The 22,740-nt window shown below is 44.8% G+C and overlaps 1 protein-coding gene across 3 annotated transcripts in view; it reads left to right on the top strand.

Annotated features, from left to right (window-relative positions):
- The first annotated feature begins 7,924 nt into the window (after positions 1 to 7,924).
- map7d1a (MAP7 domain containing 1a) overlaps positions 7,925 to 22,740 on the top strand; it is a 308,464-nt gene continuing 293,648 nt past the window's right edge. For 2 of the 3 annotated variants that reach the window (XM_073034373.1, XM_073034372.1), the window contains exon 1: positions 7,927 to 8,327. In XM_073034373.1, the coding sequence (XP_072890474.1) occupies positions 8,177 to 8,327 (151 nt within the window). In that variant the 5' untranslated portion in view covers positions 7,927 to 8,176. Of the gene's footprint in view, positions 8,328 to 22,740 lie in introns of all 3 variants that reach the window. The other variant, XM_073034371.1, reaches the window with a different exon arrangement.

The following is a 22,740-nucleotide window of genomic DNA, read 5'->3' as shown; positions in this document are numbered from 1 at the left end:
ACCTGTGAGACGAACTGAGGACCTCGATCGGAGACGATGTCCGGGGGATTCCGTGGAGGCGGACGAGAAGATCTGCGGTTTCTTGAGAGGAAGGGCCACAAAGTGCACCGTCTACCACGGTGAGCACAGTGGTGTTTCTGCGGGAAGGGGGGTAGACCGGTGACAAAATCTAGGGCGATGTGTGGCCAGGGACAGGTCGAGGACGAAGTAGACCCGCAGGTGGTCGATGAGAGACCTTTCCCCGGGCACCGACGGAACAAGCCGAGACATAAGTACGGGTGTCCCCCTCCATGGACGGCCATCAATAGTGAGTGCTTCCTCAGGAGAGCCAGGGTCCGATCACTCCCGGGGTGGCAGGCGAACCGGGATGTGTGCCCCCATTGGAGAACCTGAGACCTGACAGAGACGGGCACGTACAGGCAATCGCCAGGTCCATTTCCAGGGTCGGGGTCGTCCCGCTGGGCTTCCTTTACTTTAGCCTCGATCTCCCAGGTGAGGGTGGCCACCACGCCGGATGGTGGGAGGATAGTCTCGGGACTGGAGGTGTCATCCTTGGAGTCATATTGGCGGGTTAGCGTGCCCGGCCGGCTTCCCGTTCTTGGATCCTGGACGGTACGTGAGGGTAAACTTGAACCGTTCGAAAAACAATGCCCAACGGGATGGGAGCGGTGGTGAAACGCCTCTTCAGGTCGGTGAATGCCGAGTCCGCTTCGGAGTCCCAGTAAACGGTGTGGTAGGCGAGGTAAGCCGGGGGCGAGGTAAGGGGAGACTAGTCTCTGATGGATCTGCGGTAGAAGTTTGCAAACCCCAGGAGTCGTTGAAGTTATTTGCGTGTCGTGGGTCTGGGCCATTCCTCCACTGCCCGGATCTTCTCGGGGTCTGCTTCTACCTGCCCGCTTTCAATGATATCGCCTGGGAAGCTGACCGAAAGGACGGGGAACTCGCATTTTTCCGCCTTCACAAATAATTTGTTTTCCCACAGTCTCTGGAGGACTTGATGGAGATGGTGTATGTGTTCTTGGGGGCTGCCAGAAAATATCAGGATATCGTCAAGGTAAACAAATACGAACCGATTGATAAAGTCCCTCAGTACATCATTGATCAGGGTTTGGAAAACAGCGGGAGCATTGGTGAGGCCGAACGGCATGTCCAAATATTCGAAGTGGCCCAGAGGTGTATTGAAGGCCATCTTCCATTCGTCCCCCTCCCCAATCCTGACTAGATGGTAGGCGTTGCGAAGGTCCAGCTTTGAGAAGATGGTGGCTCCACGCAGTGGTTCAAATGCCGAACTAATGAGGGGTAGAGGGTACTTGTTCTTAATTGTTAAGTTATTTAGGCCTCGGTAGTCGATACAACGGCGAAGCGTCCCGTCCTTTTCTACAAAAAAGAAACCGGCACCTGCCGGGGTAGATGAAGGTCTGATATTGCCCGCACGAGGGACTCGCTGATGTATTTCTCCATGGCCTCTCTCTCCAGTTGGGATGGGTTAAAAAGGCGACTGGTGGGTAGCGAGGCCCCGGGGAGAAGGCCGATAGCACAATCATATGGGCGGTGCGGAGGCATGGAGAGGGCCCATTGTTTACTAAATACCGGTCCCAGGTCATGGTATTCTGTGGGGACTCGGGACAAATGGAAGGGTTCCCGGACAGGCGGGGTCTCGGTAGCTTCCCTGGGAGATGGGGCTGACTGCAGACAGTTGACGTGGCAAGACTGGCTCCATTTGGCTATTCTCCCGGTAGGCCAGTCGATGTGGGGATTGTGTTGGGTCAGCCATGGGTACCCTAGAACTACCGGGGCTTGAGGTGAATGAATGAGGCTGAACCGTACCTCCTCCCGATGGTTGCCAGATAGGATCAAGGTCAGTGGGTCACCTGAGCCAGCAGTTTTCCGTCCAGTGCTCGGGTCTCCAGGGGTGTAGACTGCAGCTCCTGAGGTATTCCTGCCTGGGAGGCTATGTCTTCGTCCAGCAGATTGCCCTTGGCACTGGAATTCACCGAAGTGGATAGGGACAGAGACTGTCGTTGGTAATTCACGGTAGCCGGGATCTGCATCAGAGTCTGGGGGACTGAAGAGAGTGTCGTCGGACCCACCAGAACACTAGGAGCAGGAACTCTGCGAGGAACGGAAGGGGGAGAGAGGCCATTCTGAGCGGTGTGGTTTGGGTAGTCGGGGTTCTTGGAGGGTATAGAGAAACGGAGTAAAATTGATGCTGGGATTTTGTCCAGAGTATGAGGATCCTGAACTTTGTGTTCTTTCTCCCTGCCTGTATCAACAAGCATCTGGCATTCAACACCTGGCAGCTTCAGGTACCCAGGTACCTGCACAATCCTGACAAACCAGGTAGAACAAAGGCCGTCATTGTGAAGACAGCGGTGTAAAGGAAGTAAACAAAAGTATGTGACACCTAAGTACCTTGCTTAGAGACTCAAACAATCAACTCCTACAGTACCTGTAAAAAGTATTCACTCCTATTGAAAGTTTTCATTATTTTATTGATTTACAACATTGAATCACAGTGGATTTAATTTGGCTTTTTTTTACAGTGATCAACAGAAAAAAGACTCCAGTGTCAAAGTGAAAACAGATCTCTACAAAGTGATCAAAATTAATTACTAACATAAAAAACAAAATAATTGATTACATAAGTATTCACCTCCCTTCAAGTCAGTATTTTTTGTTGCACCTTTGGAGAAATTACAGCCTTGAGTCTGTGTGGATAGGTCTCTATCAGCTCTGCACATCTGAACACTGCAATTTTTCCCCTTTCTGCTGTACAAATCTGCTCGATCTCTGTCAGATTGCATGGGGATCAGGAGTGAACAGCCCTTCCAAAGTCCAGCAACAGATCCTCAATTGGACTGAGGTCTGGACTCTGATTTGGCCACTCCAGGACATTAACTTTGTTGTTTTTAAGCTATTCTTGTATAGCTTTGGCTTTATGTTGAAGTAATTATCTTGCAGGAAAACAAATCTTCTCCCAAGTCGCAGTTCTCTTGCAGACTGCATTGGTTTTGCCTCCAGGATTTTCCTGTATTCTGCTGCATTCATTTTCCCCTCTACTTTCACAAGCCTTCCAGGGCCTGCTTCAGTGAAGCATCCCCACAGCATGATGCAGCTGCCACCATGGTTCGTGGTAGGGATGGTGTGTTTTTGGTGATGTGCTATGTTTGGCTTATGCCAAACATAGTGTTTAGTCTGATGGCCGAAATGCTCAATTTTGGTTTTTATCAGACCATGGAACCTCCTTCCAGCTGAATTCAGAGTCTCCCACATGAGTTTTTTTCAACGATAGCTTTCTCTTCACCACTCTCCCATTAAAGTGGTGACTGGTGAAGCACCTGGGCAATAGTTGAATGCACAGTCTCTCCCATCTCAGCCACTGAAGTTTGTAACTCCTCCAGAGTTGTCACAGGTTTCTTGGTGGCCTCACTCATTGGTTCCCTTTCTGCACAGTCACTCAGTTGTTGAGGACTGCTTGCTCTAGGCAGATTTACAGCTGCGCCATATTCTTTCCATTTCTTGAAGATTGACTTAACTCCAAGGGATTTTCAGTGACTGAGAAATTTTCCTGCATCCACCTCCTGACTTGTGTCTTTTTGTGGAGTTGCTTGGAATGCTATTTTGTCTTCATGGTGCAGCTTTTGCACCATGACTCCCTAGCAGTTGGTCCTTTCCAGATATGGGTGTATTTTTACTAAATCAATTGAAATACCTTGACTAGATACAGGTCTTCAAGAACAGATCTCTATTTAACTAATTATGTGACTTATAAAGCCAATTGGCTGAACCAGTGATGATTTGGTGTGTCATATGGGGGGGGGGGAAATACTTAAGCATTCAATTACTTTGTGGTTTGTATTTATAATTAATTTTGATCACTTTATAGAGAATTGTTTGCACTTTCACACAAAATAGTCTTTTTCTGTTGATGAGTGTCAAAAAAGCCAAATTAAATCTACTGTGATTCAATCTTGTAAAACAATAAAACATGAAAACTTCTGGGGGGGTGTGAATACTTTTTATAGGCACTATATACCCAGTGAGAGGGGCTCCCATTGATATTTGCCTTAAATGTTATGCTCAGCTTCATGAGAAGACCTTCATGGACCTTTGACCATATCACAGAAGTTCTGACCGTTATGGGTCTTCCCAAACTATTCAGATGACAGGGAGGGCGGGAGGGCATTCAGACAGTGAGATGATTGGTCACTTTGTTATTAGGTAATGAGTCATAGTTGTAGAACACTACAGAAACAGGCCCTTTGGCCCATCTAGTCCATGCCAAATTACTAGTCCCACCAACCTGTATCCAGAGCATAGATTTCCATTTCCTTTGCATTCATGTACTTATTCAAATTACTCTTGTGTTAAAATCAAACCCACATCCATCACTTCCACTGGAATCCTATTCCACAATTTGACCTTCCTCTGAGTGAAGAAATTCCTCATGTTCCCTTTAAACATTACGTTTTACCCTTAACCCATGACCTTTTGTTGTAGTCTCAGTGGAAAAGCCACTTGCATTTACCCTATCTACACAGAGGCTGTGTACAAGAGGGGTCAGAGTCACCTTTACTTTCTGAGGAGACTGAGGTCCTTTGGAGTGTGCAGGCCTCTCCTACTCATGTTCTACCAGTCTGTTATCACCAGTACAATCTTCAATGCGGTGGTCTGCTGGAGCAATGGCATCAACACAGGTGATGATAACAGGCTCAATAAACTGATTAGAAAGGCTGGCTCTGTTATTGGAATCAAACTGGACAACTGAAGGCTGTGGTAGAACAAACGACCCTATGAAAAGTCCTGGCAAATCCAGACAATGTTTCTCACCCTCTGCACGCCACCTTGGCTGAACAGAGGAACGCTCTTAGTAACAGACTAATACAACTGCGCTGCTCCAATGAGTTCATTAAGAGGTCATTCTTACCCTCGGCCATTAGGCTCTATAATGAGCCAACCTATAGCCAGGGAGGTGATGACCCCCCTCCTGTTAGACTGTTTGTGGTAACATCTTTTATTCTTTCTTACTTCTCTTCTATTATTTGTATATCTAAGCACTTATAATGCTACTGTGACACTGTAGATTCCTTTGGGATCAACAAAGTATTTATCTATCTATACCCCTCATAATGACTGTACGTGGGGTATAAATAGGGTAAATGCAAGCAGAGAAAAAAATCATCAAACAACCTTCACTTGAGGACCTTTCATTCAGTGGAATCGCAGGATCATTCCAGGCAGGTTTACCCCATGTCACTCACTCCTCCTCCCCACGTCCTGGTTATTCACGCATTTCTTTATGACCACCCCCGTGTATCCCGTGTTATCTGTCCCAATGTAATCTGGTCACCCTCTTCCTCAACATCAAGACGGACGAGGGAAGGTGCAGAAATTATTCACATGAATGTCACTGGACTGGAGGGGCTGAGTTTTACATAGAGACTGAATAGGGACTAGTTTCCCAAGAGCAAAGGAGGCTGAAGAGTCTCCAACCAAAACAATGAGTGTTCATTTCCCCCCCAATAGGTGCTGCCTGACCTGTTGAAGTCCTCCAGAATTTTGTGAGTGTTGCTCAAGATTCCCAGCATCTCCAGAACCTTGTGTGTCTCTAAATAGTCACAGGTTTAAGACGAGAGGGGAAAAATTTAAATGGGATCTGGGGGGTACATTTTTCACACACAGGGTGGAACAACAGGAAATTTTTTTTAGGGGAAATGGTCCAAATGCAGGCAAATGGGATTAGCATAGATAGGCACAATGATTGGCAATGATGAGTGGGGCTGAAGGGCCTGTTTCTGTGCTGTACGTCTCTATGAATCGAATTTGATGCCTCTTTTCCTTTCCCTCCCATTGCGTAAAGAGTTGGCTCAGATAACAGTCATCCTCCTTACGGTGCGGCATTAGAAGTTAATGCAATTGCTTTCTAGTGCCAGTGATCACCGATCGAAGATCGATTCCTCCCCCACCTGTAGGAACCTGCACCTTCTTCCATGACCGCATAGTGCTCTGATAGATAGATAGATAGATGGATAGATACTTTATTCATCCCCATGGGGAAATTCAACTTTTTTTCCAATGTCCCATACACTTGTTGTAGCAAAACTAATTACATACAATACTTAACTCAGTAAAAAATATGATATGCATCTAAATCACTATCTCAAAAAGCATTAATAATAGTTTTTAAAGAGTTCTTAAGTCCTTCCCACATTCCGAAGACGTGCGGGTTAGGGTTAGTAAATTCTGGGCGTTGCACATTGGTGCCAGAAACGTGGTGATACTTGTAAGCCGACCCCAGCACATATTGAGAAATATACCTGATATAATCATTATATATACCTGAACTATAATCACTATGTATTAGCTATTTACTATACTATGTAATCTCTTCTAGGTACCGAATATTAATATGTGTTATTTTACTAGGCACATTTTGTTATGTGTTGTTTTCACGAGGTACTTTGTACTCTCTTAGCTGCATATTATGGCACTTACAGTACACCTGTTTGTTTTGCAGCACTATTAGCTGCGATGTATCCCATGTATTACACTCAGCCTTTGTTTAGTACAAGATAACGGTGGCGGACAGGGTGCTGCGAGCAGGAATGTACGGTGAGGGAGGTTGTCTGAAAAACATAATCTTGGCCACAAATAAGGCCCCAATGCGAACGGATGAAAAACAATGGTGACGTACCGCGGGCTAGGCAAGAACGATTAATTAATTCATGTATAGATGATATGCAACTAAAAATTGATTGGGTATGCTAATAAAACCGAAATGTAACTGAGATAAGAAATTACTATAAAGAATGCTGTACACCGGAGCTCGGGGGGCTTTCGGTGACAAGTTCATTGATTGCCTCAGCCTTTGTTTGCAAATAAAGGTTTAATTTTCTTGAAGAATTGTCTGTGTCTCCAAGTCATTTCAAGTAACCACGACACGCACAGCCCTCGGCCTGTGTCGACCATTGCTGTATACGACGCATTTTGTTTTATGTTTTAGATGTACATGTGACAATTTATGCTAACCTCATCTTAAATCCCTTCAGTCTTCCTTCCCCATGGCTCTGCATGTACTGCACCAGTCCTGACAAGGGTGTGTCGTGGGGACACAAGAGCTGCAGACAGAGAGTTGGAGCAATCCGGCTGGTCAGGCGGCGTCTGTGGAGGGAAGTGAGCAGTCGACATTTCAGGCCAAGACCCTTCATCTGGACTGAAAGATAGTGGGGAGACGACCAGTATTAAAACGTTGGGTGGGAGGGTACGTGGATCCAGGTGAGGGGGTGATGGGCAGATGAGGGAGAGGGCTGAGTGGGAATGATGCCATAATCTGCGAGGTGGTGGGTGGAATTGACCAGGGGAGGGGAATAGGTGGGAGGAGTGGCTGGGTGAAGGGCAGATGGAGAGGGTGGGGGTGATGGGGACTGAAGGGACAAGGGAGGGGAGAGAGAACGCTCAGAGAGGGAGCAGTTACCAGAATTTGATGTTCATGCTGCCAAGTTGGGGGAATTGCTGTCTCTACTCTTGGTGCTGGATGGGGCCTATTTAATTGCCATTTCTGCCATTATTCCCTGTAATTAGGGCGTGTGCTTGAGGAAGATGGGTGAACAGGGTGGGGCACCTTTAGCCCTCAACCTGCTGTGGTACCCTCCATCTCCCTGGCAACCAGCGGGCCTTCCCTTCATCCCTGCACCGTCCTTCTCATGCCAAGGCCAAAATGCCCGAAAGCAAACTCCTAACTAAAGTTGCAGCATGTTTCTGAAGATGGACGGAAAGCCCCAGTCAGCAATGGAATAGTCTAGAGACAGAGATACAGCAAAAAAAAAGATCAGTGCAAGTGTACCGCTCAGAGTGGTGTTGCCAGGGAAACCTGTGGAATAACCTCCTTCAGTTTGAGTAAATTGCGCTTGCTGCCTGCGTCTGTTTTCAGAGCAGGAGGGACGGATGCCTCGCCGGCTGGGAGCATTTCATTTCCAGCTGGGCCCACCGCTAGCAAACGGGAAGGTGAATTTTTAAACAGCAGCGTGACGTCTGTGCAACAACACACAGAGGCCAGACGGACCGCTCTGCCTCTCGTGTGCTTGCCAGCCGCTGCTTCTACTGCCATGAGTTCTTGTGTTTACTCGGCGGAGCTGCGCTGACGCTTGAAGCATCCTTCCCTCCCCGCTCCGCCGAGATGCCCCTCGTCCCAGCGGCAGCCCGGCGGGGAAGGAGACTGAGGCGGACATCCGAGAGGCACTATCTGTCCACGCCGAGCCTGCGAGGCCTGTTTACAATCAGCGAGGAGGAGGAGCGCTGGAAGGATGCAGCCCTCCGGAGGATGAGTGGTGAGTACAGCCGAGTCAAGGGTGGGGTTAAAATCATCAGGGTGGCAAAATAAAAACCCCTCATTCAATATTCTTCCGGTCAGCGTGTCTCCTGTTAACAGTGTATATTCTTCATGATCAAAGGCAGGGCTCCCTTACATCCCCTGGAAGTTTTTCTGGGTGAAATATCCTGTAAAGGACTTTCAGTTCTTGGTATTGATACCAAAGCAACATCTAATGTTGTCTGCCTTGTGTCAGTATGGGTATTAACGCCACAATACTTGTCGGACGCAGAAATAACTGTTGTTTTCCAACCATTAGTGGTTAATATTAGCTAAAATATGCACTATGAAGTAAGAAGAGCCTTGGTTTGTAGAACATAGTACAGGCCCTTCGGCCCACAATACTCTGCAATCAACCTAATTCTTATCTTCTATACAGCCTCCACTTGTCTTACGTCCATGTGCCTATCTAAGAGTTCCTTAAATCACCCTAGTGTATCAGCTTCTACAACCACCCTGGCAGTGCATTCCAGACACTCCCTGTTTTTTTTTAAAAAAACTACCTTTAGCATCCCCCCCAAACTTTTCTTCACTCACCTTAAACCGGTATTAACCCTTGCCACTCTATCAACTTGTTGCTCACCTTTTGAGGAAAGCACTCACTCACTCAACCTTTCCTCATGAGACACGATGGGGCTTTCCCCCCTGAGCCAGAGGGCTGTGGGTTCAAATCGTGTTCTAAAACTCTGGACATAAAATTTCAGTGTAGAACAAGGATAATCAGCATCGGACTGAAAGTCCCTTTGAAGGACTGTGAGAACAGCTGAGGGGATCATAGGGGTTCTCCCTACCATCCATTAGGGACATTTATCAGGAGTGCTGCATACCTATTATCAAGGATCCCACCCACCCACCCATCCAGCATCCTCTCTCACATTCAGGAGACTCCGATGCATAAAAACAAGAATAGTCAGGATGGGAAACAGCTTCTGAACTTCCTGCCACATTGCATTTGAAGAGTCATTGGACAACTTTTACTGTACCCCACAATATCTACTTTATGCACTTTATTTATCTATGCATAACTCATTAGTAGATTTAATTCTTGCTTTCTTGAGTTATTGTGTGTTATGAACATCATAAAGGACTCCTCCCATCCTGCGCACGGACTGTTTGATCTGCTTCCGTCTGGTAGGCGCTTCAGATCCCTCCAGACTAAGACTAATAGGCACTGGAGAAGTTTTTTCCCTACTGCGGCCACTTTGCTGAACAGTTAACTGCCGGTTAACTGTCGGCTAACTATTGCTTGGATTGCACTACCTGTATGTATAATCTATATTTTCATTTATATTTATCATTATTATTGTTATGAGCAGAGAGACAACATCTGCCGGAAGTAAATTCCTTGTATGTGCATAGGTACTTGGCGATTAAAGTCTGATTCTGATTCTGATACTGTGGTTTACACCCTGGTCCGGAGAAACGTTGTCTGGTTTGGTGTTATACGTGTATGTAGTTAAATGACAAACTTGACTTGACAATGGTCCTTTCAAGTACCATGGTAAACTGAGGACCTTTAATTGTGATGAATGGGAGAATTCACCCTGGCATCCATCACTGTCACCCAGATGGATTAGCTGCTTTTAGCCACATTGCTTAGTTGGGTGTCAACTGCCAGTGAAGTTCATTACAACAGTTCCAGTTAGCTGCACAGCATTCTGTAAGGTGCTGTATGAATGCAAGCCTTATTTCCGATGGTTCTCCTAAATTGTATTGATCCTCACAGGCATTTATTCCTGAATTTCAGCCAGCATTCACTGTCTAGGGTAATGCTGAGGAAATGGTCGCTCAGGCAGAGGAGAACTGGCAGGGTGGGGGAGATTGGAAGGAGGTCCGTAAAATCACAGGAGCAGAATTAGGCCATCTGGCCCATTGATTCTGCTCTGACTTTTCCACTCAACCCCATTCTCCTGCCTTCTCCCCGTAGCATTTGACACCCTTGTTAATCAAGAACCTGTCAGCCTCCGCTGTAAAGAAGCAAATCCCTCGGTGATGCGTGCATTCCTCGGTCTCTGGGATGTTGGCTCACATGCTCTCAGCTGTGGCGTACAGTGACAGATCTTACTGCGCTGCGGGGATGATGGGCGTATGGAGTATGTCGTATAGCCTTCCAGATTTGTTCACTGTAGAATCAGAATCGGGTTTGTTATTACTGACATATGTCATTACATTTGTTGTTTTGGGGCAGCAATACAATGTAGGATAATAAAAATAATTCTAGGTTATAATAATAAATAAATAGACAAATAGATGAATAAACAGTGTGAAAGAGGAATTGGGAGGTAGCGTTCATGGACTGTTCAAAATGGGGTGATTCCTTGGCGGATGGTTTGGTTGCTGGGTAGTTAATGGGGCTAAAGTGGGTTTACTGAGGGAAGGTGGGTCAGGGTGCAACAGGAGGATTGTGGGGAGTGCACATGCTGAGGGGAGGGGGGTGCTCTGTCCCCTGCCAAGTGTTCGGAGGGGTAGACGGATGTGAACCCTGGCTGCGACCTGCTGAGTGTGCCCAATTCAGCTGGTGGCTGCCCTGCTACTGTCAGTGGGTCAGTAGTCTCAGACTGTGAGCTGGGGGCATTGGGGGTTAGAGCTGAGCTGTGGACCAGAGTTATTTTTAATATTGCCCCTTGGCCAGGTTGGCTCATTATCTGGGTGGACCACCTACCTACAGGAAGGTATCAATAAGGTTCAAAGAGTACAAAGGAAATTTACAATGATGTTACTGGGATTTGAGCACCTGAGTTACAGGGAAAGGTTGAATAGGTTAGGACATTACTCCCTGGGAGTAAGGAGTAGGAGGGAGATTTGCTAGAGATATAAGGAGTACAGATAGAGTAAATTGAGGCAGGCTTTTTCCAATGAGGTGGGGTGAGACTAGAACTAGAGGTCATAGGTTAAGGGTAAAAGGTGAAATAGTTAAGAGAATATGAGGGGGTACTTCTTACTTCAGAGGGTGATGTCAGTGTGGAACGAGTGGAAGTGGTGGATGTGGGTTCAATTTCAGCATTTGAGAGAAATTTGGATAAGTACAAATATGGGAGGGGTATGGCCGTGGTCTGGGTGATAGGTTGATGGGATTAGGCAGTGTAATGGTTTCACATGGACTAGGTGGGCCAAAGGGCCTGTTTCTGTGCTTTAGTGCTCCGTGACTGTGCCCATTGGGAATGGTATGGTCATTAGGGTGGTGCTGACTTTGCAGGGTAGGGTTGCTGCTGATGGGGTGTTACTATACGTACAGGGGCTTTGGTGGGTACTAGTAGGAGCACTGCAGTACTATTGGGGCTATTATGGTTCCAGTGTAGATACTGAGGGTATAGGTACAGGTGCAATGTTACTGGGAGGCTCAACTGAGGATAATAGCCAGGATACTGTGATACCAGGAACAATGGTGAGGGTGCCAGGCCTGGCAGGATCTCTACTGATCGGGAGTACTGGGAAGGTGTGCACTGGGATTGTGAGGGTCAGGAGGTTTTGGGGGGCTGTAGGAATTTTACGATGCATAAATGCTGAAGGAAAACAAGATTGAGTAAACACGGTTAAACCTGTCACAGGAATCCTTGTTTTTCAACAGATTGTGATGCAATCCTCCCATCTGGTGGGCATGGTGTCATCCCTTGAACACAGCTCGTGCACAGTTTGAGTGTGTGAGCTGACAGATCTTCCAAGTGATCGCTCTAATTAGAAGAGGGGTGGGAGAGGGTGAGGGAGAAGGTTTGTGCAAACCAAATCACCTCACTCACGGTCCCAACACTGGCTACCGGTGACTTCCAAGGAGATTGAAAGATCACTGGGCATTTCATTTTTGTCAGAATTGCTGACTTTGTAGGTTCCAACTTCAACCATTACAAGCATCCCACAAGACCGGGAAAATATTATGTTCCGTCCCCAGGTGTCTCAGATACCCGATTCTTGAGCTGTGTGTTCAGTTCTGGTTGCCTCATTATAGGAAGGATGTGGAGGCTATAGGGAAGGTGTAGAGGAGATATGGCATCTTGTCACCTGGATCTGAGGGCATATCTTAGGAGGACAGATTGAGAAAGCAGGGGCTTTTCTCTTTGGAGCAAAGGAGGACAGGGGTGACTTGATAGAAGTGTACAATATGATAAGAGGCATAGAGATATTTTCCCCAGGGTGGGAATGGCTGATATCAGGGGGCATAATTTAAAGGTAATTGGAGGAAAGTATGAAGGGATGTCAGAGCTAAGTTTTTTTTTTACACAGAGAATGCTGGGTGCATGGTACACACTGCCAGGGATGGTGGTAGAGACAGGTAACATTAGGGACATTTAAAAAAAAACTTGTAGATAGGCACATGGATGATAGAAAAGTGTAGGACCACACAAGAGGGAAGGGTTAGATTGATTTTGGAGTAGGTCAAAGGGTCATCACAACGAAGGGCCTGTCCTGTGCAGTAAAGTTTTATGCTCTATAACAGGGATGTCAAACTCATTTTAGGTCAGGGGCCGGATTGAGCAAAATGCAGCTTCATGCGGGCCGGATCAGTCGGACGCGTGCGAACCCAGCTTTTCAGCCTGCTCTCATGTGTCTCAGTCTCTGCTATAACTACAAAGTGTTTCACTTTACAAATTCCGTTTCTTATGAAGAAGACTGCCGAGCAAGACTGCCGAATAAACACTAAAAACCCTGAAAACCTGGTACCTGAATAAACTCAGCATTAGCCATATCATACGCCATAGGCGCTTCGATTACTGGGGCCAGCTTTAATAGTAATTAAATATTATCTCGCGGGCCAAAGATAATTCCACTGCGGGCCGGACTTGGCCCGCGGGCCTTGAGTTTGACATATATGCTCTATAATGTATGTACTTACTAGGGAAGAAAGAAGAACAGGAGCAGATTATGGATGGTGGGTGGATCTGTGACTCAGATTAGTTAATTGTCATATATTAGGGTGCAATGTGGGGTTTGGGTATGTGGGGTAGAGCTGTGACTCACATTAGTTAATTGTCATACACACCAGGGTTCAATGCTGCCATGAAACTCACTCACAGAGTAAACAGAATTCATGGTAATTATAAATACAGTGCTGATCACAAAAACAATAATCTCCTCCAAAGCGTAGTCGTGAAGTAGTGCAGAGAGAAATGCTACAATGACATTAACAGAAGAGGTTGAATTAAGGATTGTCTAATGGTATCTCATTATATTCCTTACCTTTGAGGTAGGCTGCAGCTAAACCTCGCTAACTCAGAATCAGGATGTTGTGAAACGAGAAAATCTGCAGATGCTGGAAATCCAAGTAACACACTCAAAATGCTGGAGGAACTCAGCAGGCCAGGCAGCATCTATGGAAAAGAGTAAACAGTCAACATTTCTGGCAGAGACTCTTCTTCTGAACTCAGCCAGAAATACATTTTAAAAACTGATTAAGTAGTCCAAAGAGAGAGCAAAAATACTGAGGTAGTGTTCATGGATAGTTCTTTGTCTGTTCCCAAATCTGATGGCAAAAGGGAAGAAATGTTGAGTGTATCCTTGGGCTCCTGTACCTCTTTTCTGATGGTGGTAATGAGAAGAGCATTTCCTGGGTAATGATGGATACTGCCTTCTGATGCTCTCTTTGATGCTTGGAAGGTTATGACCCCAGCCCCCTCCTTTGTGAGATTCGCAAGAGCCCTAGTCAAGGGGGGGTCAAATGACCCAAGAGGGGGAGAGACGTGCTGAATAGACACAGGAAAATGGGAGAGAGAGAGGGAGACGTGCTGAAGACCACGTTCCCCGGGAAGCAGAATAAAGCGACTCTTTGACTATTGTCTCATGAAGACCACGTGTAAAGCCCTCGGGCAAAGTGGGCTTGTTGAGAGAGAGATTGGCACCGGCGATCCCGTGAGGAAGTATAAAGGAGGGTCTGGGGGGGAGGACCCCTTCAGACGCACCAGAAGACACGCTAGAAATCCTGCGACAGCGTTTTGATAGCGACAGCCAGTGGTGGGGTTCGTGTGCGTCTTTTCCTTGCCTGGGATTGGTGACCTCACCACGGAAGAACGGCTTAGCTACAGGGGAGGCCACAGAATGGACTCTCATGAGACTTCCGAAGAACTGAACTCCTACAGGTTGGAAAACCTGTCGGGTAACTGTTTCATTCAATTCTCTCTCTCTCTCTTTCTAACAAAAGTGCACCAACGCGACACCACAACAGACGGCAGCTGGTGGAACTGCAGTGGCCGCAAGAGACTTTCAGATATACAGCGAACAATATATACATTACCCCTAGACAACGATAGAGCTTATTTCTGATTGATTATTACTATACCTGTGCTTTAGATTGAGTCGTGACGACGTATATAATCTGAATGTTTTGTATTAACCATACGTTTGTGCCCCTTTATAAATAAAAACATTTGAAAATAGTAGCATCAGGCTTCAGTGGACCTATCTATCTTTGCTGATAAATCACCCGGTTACTGGGGAACGTAACACCATGTTGGAGCTGGCTTGAGTTTGCAACCTTCTGAGGCTTTTTCCACTGGCCCCTCCATAGCTCCATACCAGGTGGTGATACAAGCAGTTAGAATCCTGTTTACGGTTATGTTGTAATTCTTTTCACTCATCAGGTATTAATATAACCATATAACAATTACAGCATGGAAACAGGCCATCTCAGCCCTTCTAGTCCATGCCGAACGCTTACTCTCACCTAGTCCCACCGACCTGCACTCAGCCCATAACCCTCCGTTCCTTTCCTGTCCATATACCTATCCAATTTTACTTTAAATGACAATACCGAACCTGCCTCTACCACTTCTACTGGAAGCAAAAGGGGAATGTACTGTTGGGGGCTTGTGCTCTAGTTACACTTGTTAGGACTGCCTTGGTGAAAGCATAAACACAACTCTCTGGATCCAGTGGTGGGAATGTCTGGTCACTTTATCCAGATGTACCTGCATGGAGGTCAGTGCAGGTTTTGGAGTCCATATTGACTTCTTGTCTGAGTTACAGGTGGGAATCCTACATTTGACCATAAGATGGCGAACAGTCAAACCAAGCCTTTAACATATGTGCACACTTCCACAGGTTGTGGACGAGACTCCCAGCTCCATAAGCATAACGACAAGAAGTATAGATGCTTCCTCACCAGTCAAGATCTTTCTTTCTCCTTCACATCTATGGACCAGGTGGACCTCCTGCAAGTGGCCAGTACCTAATGCAGGACATGGCATCATTGTGGCCTGTTGATAGCTTTATCCTGCCGTTCATTTGCTGGAGATTCTTGTCTGGCACATCCTGGTGTCTTCTGAGCACCAGGAGAATCAGTGGCCATGGCTGATTTGAAGTAGAGAGCTTTTTTGGGGAGATGAGAATCTAACAGATGGAAGATTCTGTCTACTGATGACATTAGCTTCCATGCGTACCGTGCCATTTATGTGTGGTAATAGTCAAAGAGCTACACAGCATGGAATTAGGCATTTCGGCTCAGCTGTTTGATGCTAACCAAGCTAGGTCCATTTGCCAGCGTTTAACTCATAACCTTCTAAACCTTTACAATTCAGTTATGTGTCCAAGCTCTCTTTTAAAAATTGTTCGTGTATCACTTCCTCTCATCATTCCGCATTGATGCCACTCACTGGGTAAAAAAGTTGCCCTCAAGTTCTCTTCTCACTACCACCATCTGGAAGGAAGTAATTGGGTCCCAAATTCAAGAACATTTATTACCCTTTAACCTACAATCTACAGGATTTTACAACCTAGAGTCTCACTATCAAGGACTTGTTACAATGAATGTTCTCAGTATTATTTTTATTTGCAGTCTGTCTTCATTTGCACATTGGCATTTGTCAGCCTTTGTCTGTTCATGTATAATTTTTGTAAAATTCTACTCTATTGTTCTGTCCAAGACCGGAAGAAGCTGCAGAAGATAGTGAACATAGCCCGGCACATCACACAAACCAATCTTCCATCCTTGGACTCACTTTACACCGCACGCTGTCAGAGCAGTGCTGACAGGATAATCAAGGACACGACCCACCCAGCCAACACACTTTTTGTCCCTCTTCCCTCCGGGAGAAGGTTCAGGAGCTTGAAGATTCATACAGCTAGATTTGGGAACAGCTTCTTTCCAACTGTGATAAGACTGCTGAATGGATCCTGACCCGGATCTGGGCCGTACCTTCCAAATTTCTGGACCTAACTTGCACTACCTTACTTTCCCTTTTCTATTTTCTAATTATGATTTATAATTTAAATTTTTTTATTATATTTACTTGGATTTGTACTTCAGGGAGCACGAAGCACAGAATCAAATATCACTGTGATGATTGTACGCTCTAGTATCAATTGTTTGGTGACAACAAAGTAAAGTATTTTTTTCTGCAAGAAAATGAATCTCAAGGTTGTATATGATAACATATGTGTGCTTTGATAATAAATTTGAACTTTGAACGTTGAACCATAAACCCATGCCTTATATTTCTTGATGCCACAACTTTGGGAAAAAAGCCACGTGATCCACTCTGCCCGTAATAACTTTTATGCACCTCTGTAAGATCACCTCTCAGCCTCTTATACTCCAAAGAATAAAGTCTACCCTTTCCAACTTTTCCTTATAGCTCAGTCCCTCAAGTTCTGGCAACATTTTTGTAAATCTTACCCTTTGATGTAGGATCTTGTGGAGATCTCAGGGTCACCTCTCCCGACTCAGGAGGCACGGTCACTAGGTCATCTGTGTATCCCTTTCATGTAACAGCAATTTAGACCCGGATCTAAGTGTCCTTTTGTAACTCACCTTCGGATTCCCAAAAAAATTGTTGGATCCTGTGACTTACATCAAGTATAGTATTTGAACTTTGAAAGATGATTTTCTGAAACTTGTTCCTTCATGAAATTTGTGGTGAATATGGAACAGATTATAGTCTTCCCAGCATGAAGTGGGAGCCCTGGTGGAAAATTTGTGGAGAAGATGAGGTGTGAACTGAAGGTCAATCTCTTATTTTCAGTCTCAGCAAACTGAGATGCAGTGGTGCAGGCTCCTGTCCTCATGGAAATGGTGGAGAATTAAAGAGCCGTCAATCTATTTAGCCGCAAATGGAATTCCATGAGGAGATGGTCTTTAATGAAGGACAGAATTTCTTCTGGGAAAAGGCGTGAATACAGCCTTGCTTGATGAATGAGCCCATCACTGGGCCTTTACAAAGTGATCTACAGGATTACATATAGCTTCACTAATGAGATAGAATGAAACAGGAACCAGAAATATAAAATATACATTAGCTGTTGAAAATAACCAAGACATCATACAGACAGTGATGAGAATGTGGAACTTGGTAACATATGGAATAGGTAAGATTAATTACATAATGAGCAGAAAGAGTGATTGAGGAACAGAGGGGACCCTATAACCACCAGGCTCTAGGACCATCTTAGAATCATGGAGTCATACAGTCTTATAGCTAACTTCAATCGTACTACACTGATCTGATTCTATGACCTACAGACTCACTTTCAATGACTCTGCATAAGTTGTGTTCTCGGTATTGTTTTACAGTCTGTCGTCTTTTGTACGTTGGTTGTTTATCAGTCTTTATGGATTTTCATAAAATTCTATTGTATTATTTTTTTCTGTATATACCTGCAAGAAAATGAATCTCAAGGTAGTACAGTATATGGTAACGTATATGTACTTTGACAATACATTTACTTTGAACTTTGTAGTCCAAAGGTTCCTCAAGGTGGTAATTTGGGTAGGTAAGAAGAATTTGGGAAGGTTGCAAGAACAGGAAAACAGATTATTATCTGAACGGTGGCCAATTAGGAAAAGGGGAGATGCAACAAGACCTGGGTTTCATTGAACACCAGTCATTGAAGGTGGGCATGCAGGTACAGCAGGCGGTGAAAAAGGCAAATGGTACATACAGGGTTCTGAGTTGGATGATCAGCCATGATCATACTGAATGGCGGTGCAGGCTCAAAGGGCCGAATGGCCTACTCCTGCACCTATTTTCTATGTTTCTATGTAAGATGGTGAAGAGGGTGTATAGGATTCTTGCTTCCAATGTCTGTGGCATAAAACAGGGAACTAATGGAGCAGTTTCAGGAAATGGTAGTTAGACCACAGTTGGAGTACTGTGTACGGTTCTGCCACTTCACTACAGGAAGAATATGATTGTACTGGAGAGGGTGCAGTGCAGATTCACCAGGATGTTGCCTGGGATGGCAAACAAAGAAAGAAAGAACGATTAGCTTTATTTGTCACGTGTTTGTCGAAACATTGGATCATCCAGAGAAATTCATCATTTTTTATCATTGACCAACACAGTCCGAGGATATGCTGGGGCAGTTCGCAAATCTCATTTTCACTTTTAAAATCTTTTTTATTAATTAATATTGAAGATCAACAAAAATACATTAAGGTAATCAAGTCAATATGCCATTATGTACAATGAAGAATTAAATTAGCAAATAACTGATTAACAAAGCTAAGCAAAATATCAATAATAATAAGAAAAAGTAGTGTTAAGAATTATTTTTTTTTAAACGGAAAAAAAAAGAACCCCTACTAACTAAAAGGAAAAAAAACCCTACTAACTGAAAAAACCACGAAAAAAACCCATTGGGAGCACAACCCCAAAGCTATACGTCATACAAGCTTCCACAGAAGGCAAATCTCACCATGCTTCTGGCACCAACAAAGTGCGCCAACAACTTGCGAACCTGCATGTTTTGGACTGTGGTAGGAAACGTGAGCTCCGTGGTCACGGGGAGAATGTGCAAACACTTTACAGACAGCAGCAGGAATCGCTGGTGCTGCAAAGTGACGCACTGACCCCTATATTACCACGTGGAGGAGAGAATGGATAGACTGGGTTATTTTCCTTGTTGCCGTGGTAATTGAGAAGGGACATAATTAAGGTGCACTTAATTAAGAAGAGGAATAGATAGGGTAGGTAATAAGAAACTTTGCCCCAGTGAAGGGGCTATCTAAAACTAAAGGGCAGAAGTTTAGGGTAAGGGGTAAAAGACTTAATGGGTACCTGAAGAAGACCTCTTTCACTGGAAGGGCAGCTGGACTGCCTGAAGGGGTGATGAAATTTTCTAACAGTATTTGAAATAGACAGATAAACACTTGAATCAATGCTTAGAAAGCTATCGACCAAGTGTTGGTAAAAGAGATAAGCAGCCATGGAAAGTTGATAGTCAGCATAGACTGGTGGGCTGAAGGGCCTCTCTCTCTGTTGTATGACACCATGACCATGTGAATTGTACAGATTAATTTAAAGGAAACTAGATAAACAGGATGATAGGATAAAAGAGTGGAATGAGGAGTAGTAAGAGAGTGCCTGTTGCTCTCATTTACATCTTATGCAATTTTAATTCCTGTGGCAAAATAGACTGGAAGAGATTATGTGTCAACATTGTTCAAGAAAAGAAACCTGATACATAACCATTGAGGTTATGAGTAATGGAACTGATATTTATAGGCTTCACATTCTTAGTGCATTGCGAAAGGAGTATATTCTTTATATTTCCATCTTATTCTGTGAATTCCAAGACTGAGATTTTATAAGGCATTGGTCAGACCAGATTTGGAGTATTGTGAGTAGTTTTGGGCTCCATATCTAAGAAAGGATGTACTGGCATTGGCGAGGGTCCAGGTGAGGTTTGTGAGAATTAACCTGGGAATAAAAGGGTTAACATATAAGGAGCACATGATGGCTCTGGCCCTGTACTTGATGAAGTTTAGAAGAAAGAGGGGGAATCTCACTGAATATTGAAAGGCATAGGTAGAGTGAACATGGAGAGGATGTTTCCATTAGTGGAAGACTATAGAATCAGAGGGTACGGCCTCAGAATAGAAGGATATCCCCTTAGAACTGAGATGAAGAGCAGTTTCTTCAGCCAGATAGTGGTGAATCAGTGGAATTCATTGCCACAGAGGGCTGTGGATGTCAAATTGTTGGGTATATTAAAAGCGAAGTTTGATAGGTTGTTGATAAGGCAGGACATTAAAGATCACAAGGAGAAGATCATAAAGAACTTCATCATAATGAAGTTGAGAGGGAAAGTCAATCATGGGTGAATAGTGGAGCAGACTTGATGGGCTGAGTGGTTTCATTCTGCTCAAATGTCTTATGAAAAGCTGAACTGTGTGTGTACTGAGATTTGCAGTACATATCTGCACACCAGGGAGTCACATCTTGGTGCTGGTTTTAAGCTTACACTTTTTCGGTATGACCTCTGCTTTGCAGCATTGATTGTCACAATTCTGCATTCTCAGCTTGTTTTCCTCATTGGATGAAGCAGAGTGCACAATCAAAATGCATAGCATGTGGTTCTGGCTAGATCCCTTTCCCCAGAGGGAACCTGGCACCCACCACGTCCTGCCTCTGTGGTCACACCCACGAAGCCTCTGCATCACTACGTTCGACTCAGCAAGGGCCAGAGTAAAGGAAGAGAGGTCAGAACAATAGAATGGAGAGAGAGCTCTGAAGAAGGATCTCACTGCCTCAGTAAAGCAGTCAGCATAATCAAAGACCCCCCTCACTCCCCCTCTTCTCTCCTCTCCCATCAAGCAGAAAAAAACAGCTGGGTAGAAACTGTCCTTGAAGCTCATGAGAGCACCTATCACCAGGCTCAAGGAGAGACTATTGAACAATTCCCTAGTATGACGTAAATTACGCTGACCTCACAGCTTACTGTATTTTGTTTTGATCTTCCACTTTATTGTCTACCTACACTGCACTCTCTCTGACTGTAACACTTTATTCTGCATTCTGGTTCTGTTTTATTTGTGCGACCTCAATGCACTGTGCAATGAATTGATCTGTCTGAACCGTGTGCAAGACAAGCTTTTCACTGTATCTTGGTACATGTGACATTAATAAACCAATTCCAAAGCAGGGGATCAGGAGAGGTGGAAGCAGAGTGATTAAACAAAGAACAGAGAAAGGGTGTGAAGAGAACAGGAAATTGAAGGAGAGATGCCTCGCTGCAGGAAATTTAAAAGAAAAACATCCTTTAACCCATCATTGACAATGATAAATGAGGTTTGGGATGTATGTTAGAAACTGAAATTTCCTGTTTGGTGCTTATCTCATAGCAAATTATTGGAGGTATTTAATATGGAGGTAGATGATTTTTTGGAAGTCTGGGGTACTGAGGGTATGGGAAACGGGTTAGGGGCTGGGGCAGATCAGCCATGATCAACGTTGAATGCTGTTTGACAGGCTGATTGGCCTACTCCTGCTCCTGTTTTCTTGTGCTCTCCTTGTGAACACAGAACAGTACAGCACAGGAACAGGCCCTTCGGCCCACAATGTTGAACTGTACCAAAAGCACCCAAACACTAATCCTTCCTATCTACACAATGCCCATTATCTCTCCACCCTCCACTGGTGAGCAGTTTTGGGACCGTTATCCAAGAAAGGATGTAGTGACATTGGAGAGAATTCAAAGGACGTTCATGAAAATAATTGTGTGATTGAAAGGCTTCTCGTATGAGGAGCGTTTGATGGCTCTGGCCTGTACTCACTGGAATTCAGAACAGTGGGTGGGGGGGGATCTCATTGAAACTTATCGAATGCTGAAAGGTTTCAATAGAGTGGATGTGGAGAGCGTGTTTCCTATGGTGGGGGAGTTTTAAGTCCAGAAAGCCCAGCCACAAAATAGAGAGACGTCCATTTAGAATGGAGCTGAAGTGAAATTTCTTTAGCTAGAGAGTGGCGAAATGTGGAATTTGTTGCCACAGGTGGCCGAGGAGGCCAGGTTATTGGCTGTATTTAAAACGGGTTGATGGATTCTTGATTAGTCAGGGCACAAAGAGATACGGGGAGAAGACAGGAGATTGGGGCTGAGAGGGAAATGGCGGACCATACTCAATGGGCCAAATAGCCTAATTCTGCTCCTCTGGCTTATAGTCTAATGGTCTTATGGGCAAAAGGTTAGATAGACAGGGATTGGAGCTTAGATGTCTGAAAACTGACGGACGTGGCCAAGACTCCAGTCAACTACAGAACTGGTTATTATTATATAAATGTGAGTTCTAATTATAACTGCAAGCCGTGGTGGGAATGCAATGATTCACTGTAAGAGACTGAGAGCTGCATCTTATTTATTCTGTTTTCTCCAACAGCACTGTTCATGTCACACATCGAAGTACTCTATAGTGCTCCCCCCCTTTTAGAAATGAAAAGGCTCATCAGGCATTTACATTATTTACAGGTTTCACCCTGTCCACCTGTTTCCCGTGTCTCTTTATGCAGTTATATTATTCGTGTCATTTTCACTTCTTACTGACTCAATTCAATAGAGTCTGTATACCGTTTTCACTGGATCAGTTTCAGCAGTATGCTCACGATTACATAGCTCTCCGATATTCTCTTACATCCCATTTAATTTACACATACACTTCTAATTATATCTCC

The sequence above is a fragment of the Hemitrygon akajei genome, chromosome 32, assembly GCF_048418815.1.
Source record: "Hemitrygon akajei chromosome 32, sHemAka1.3, whole genome shotgun sequence".
Lineage (NCBI taxonomy): Eukaryota > Metazoa > Chordata > Chondrichthyes > Myliobatiformes > Dasyatidae > Hemitrygon > Hemitrygon akajei.
Note: the sequence above shows the minus strand (reverse complement) of the source record. Positions and strands in the feature narration are given on the sequence as shown.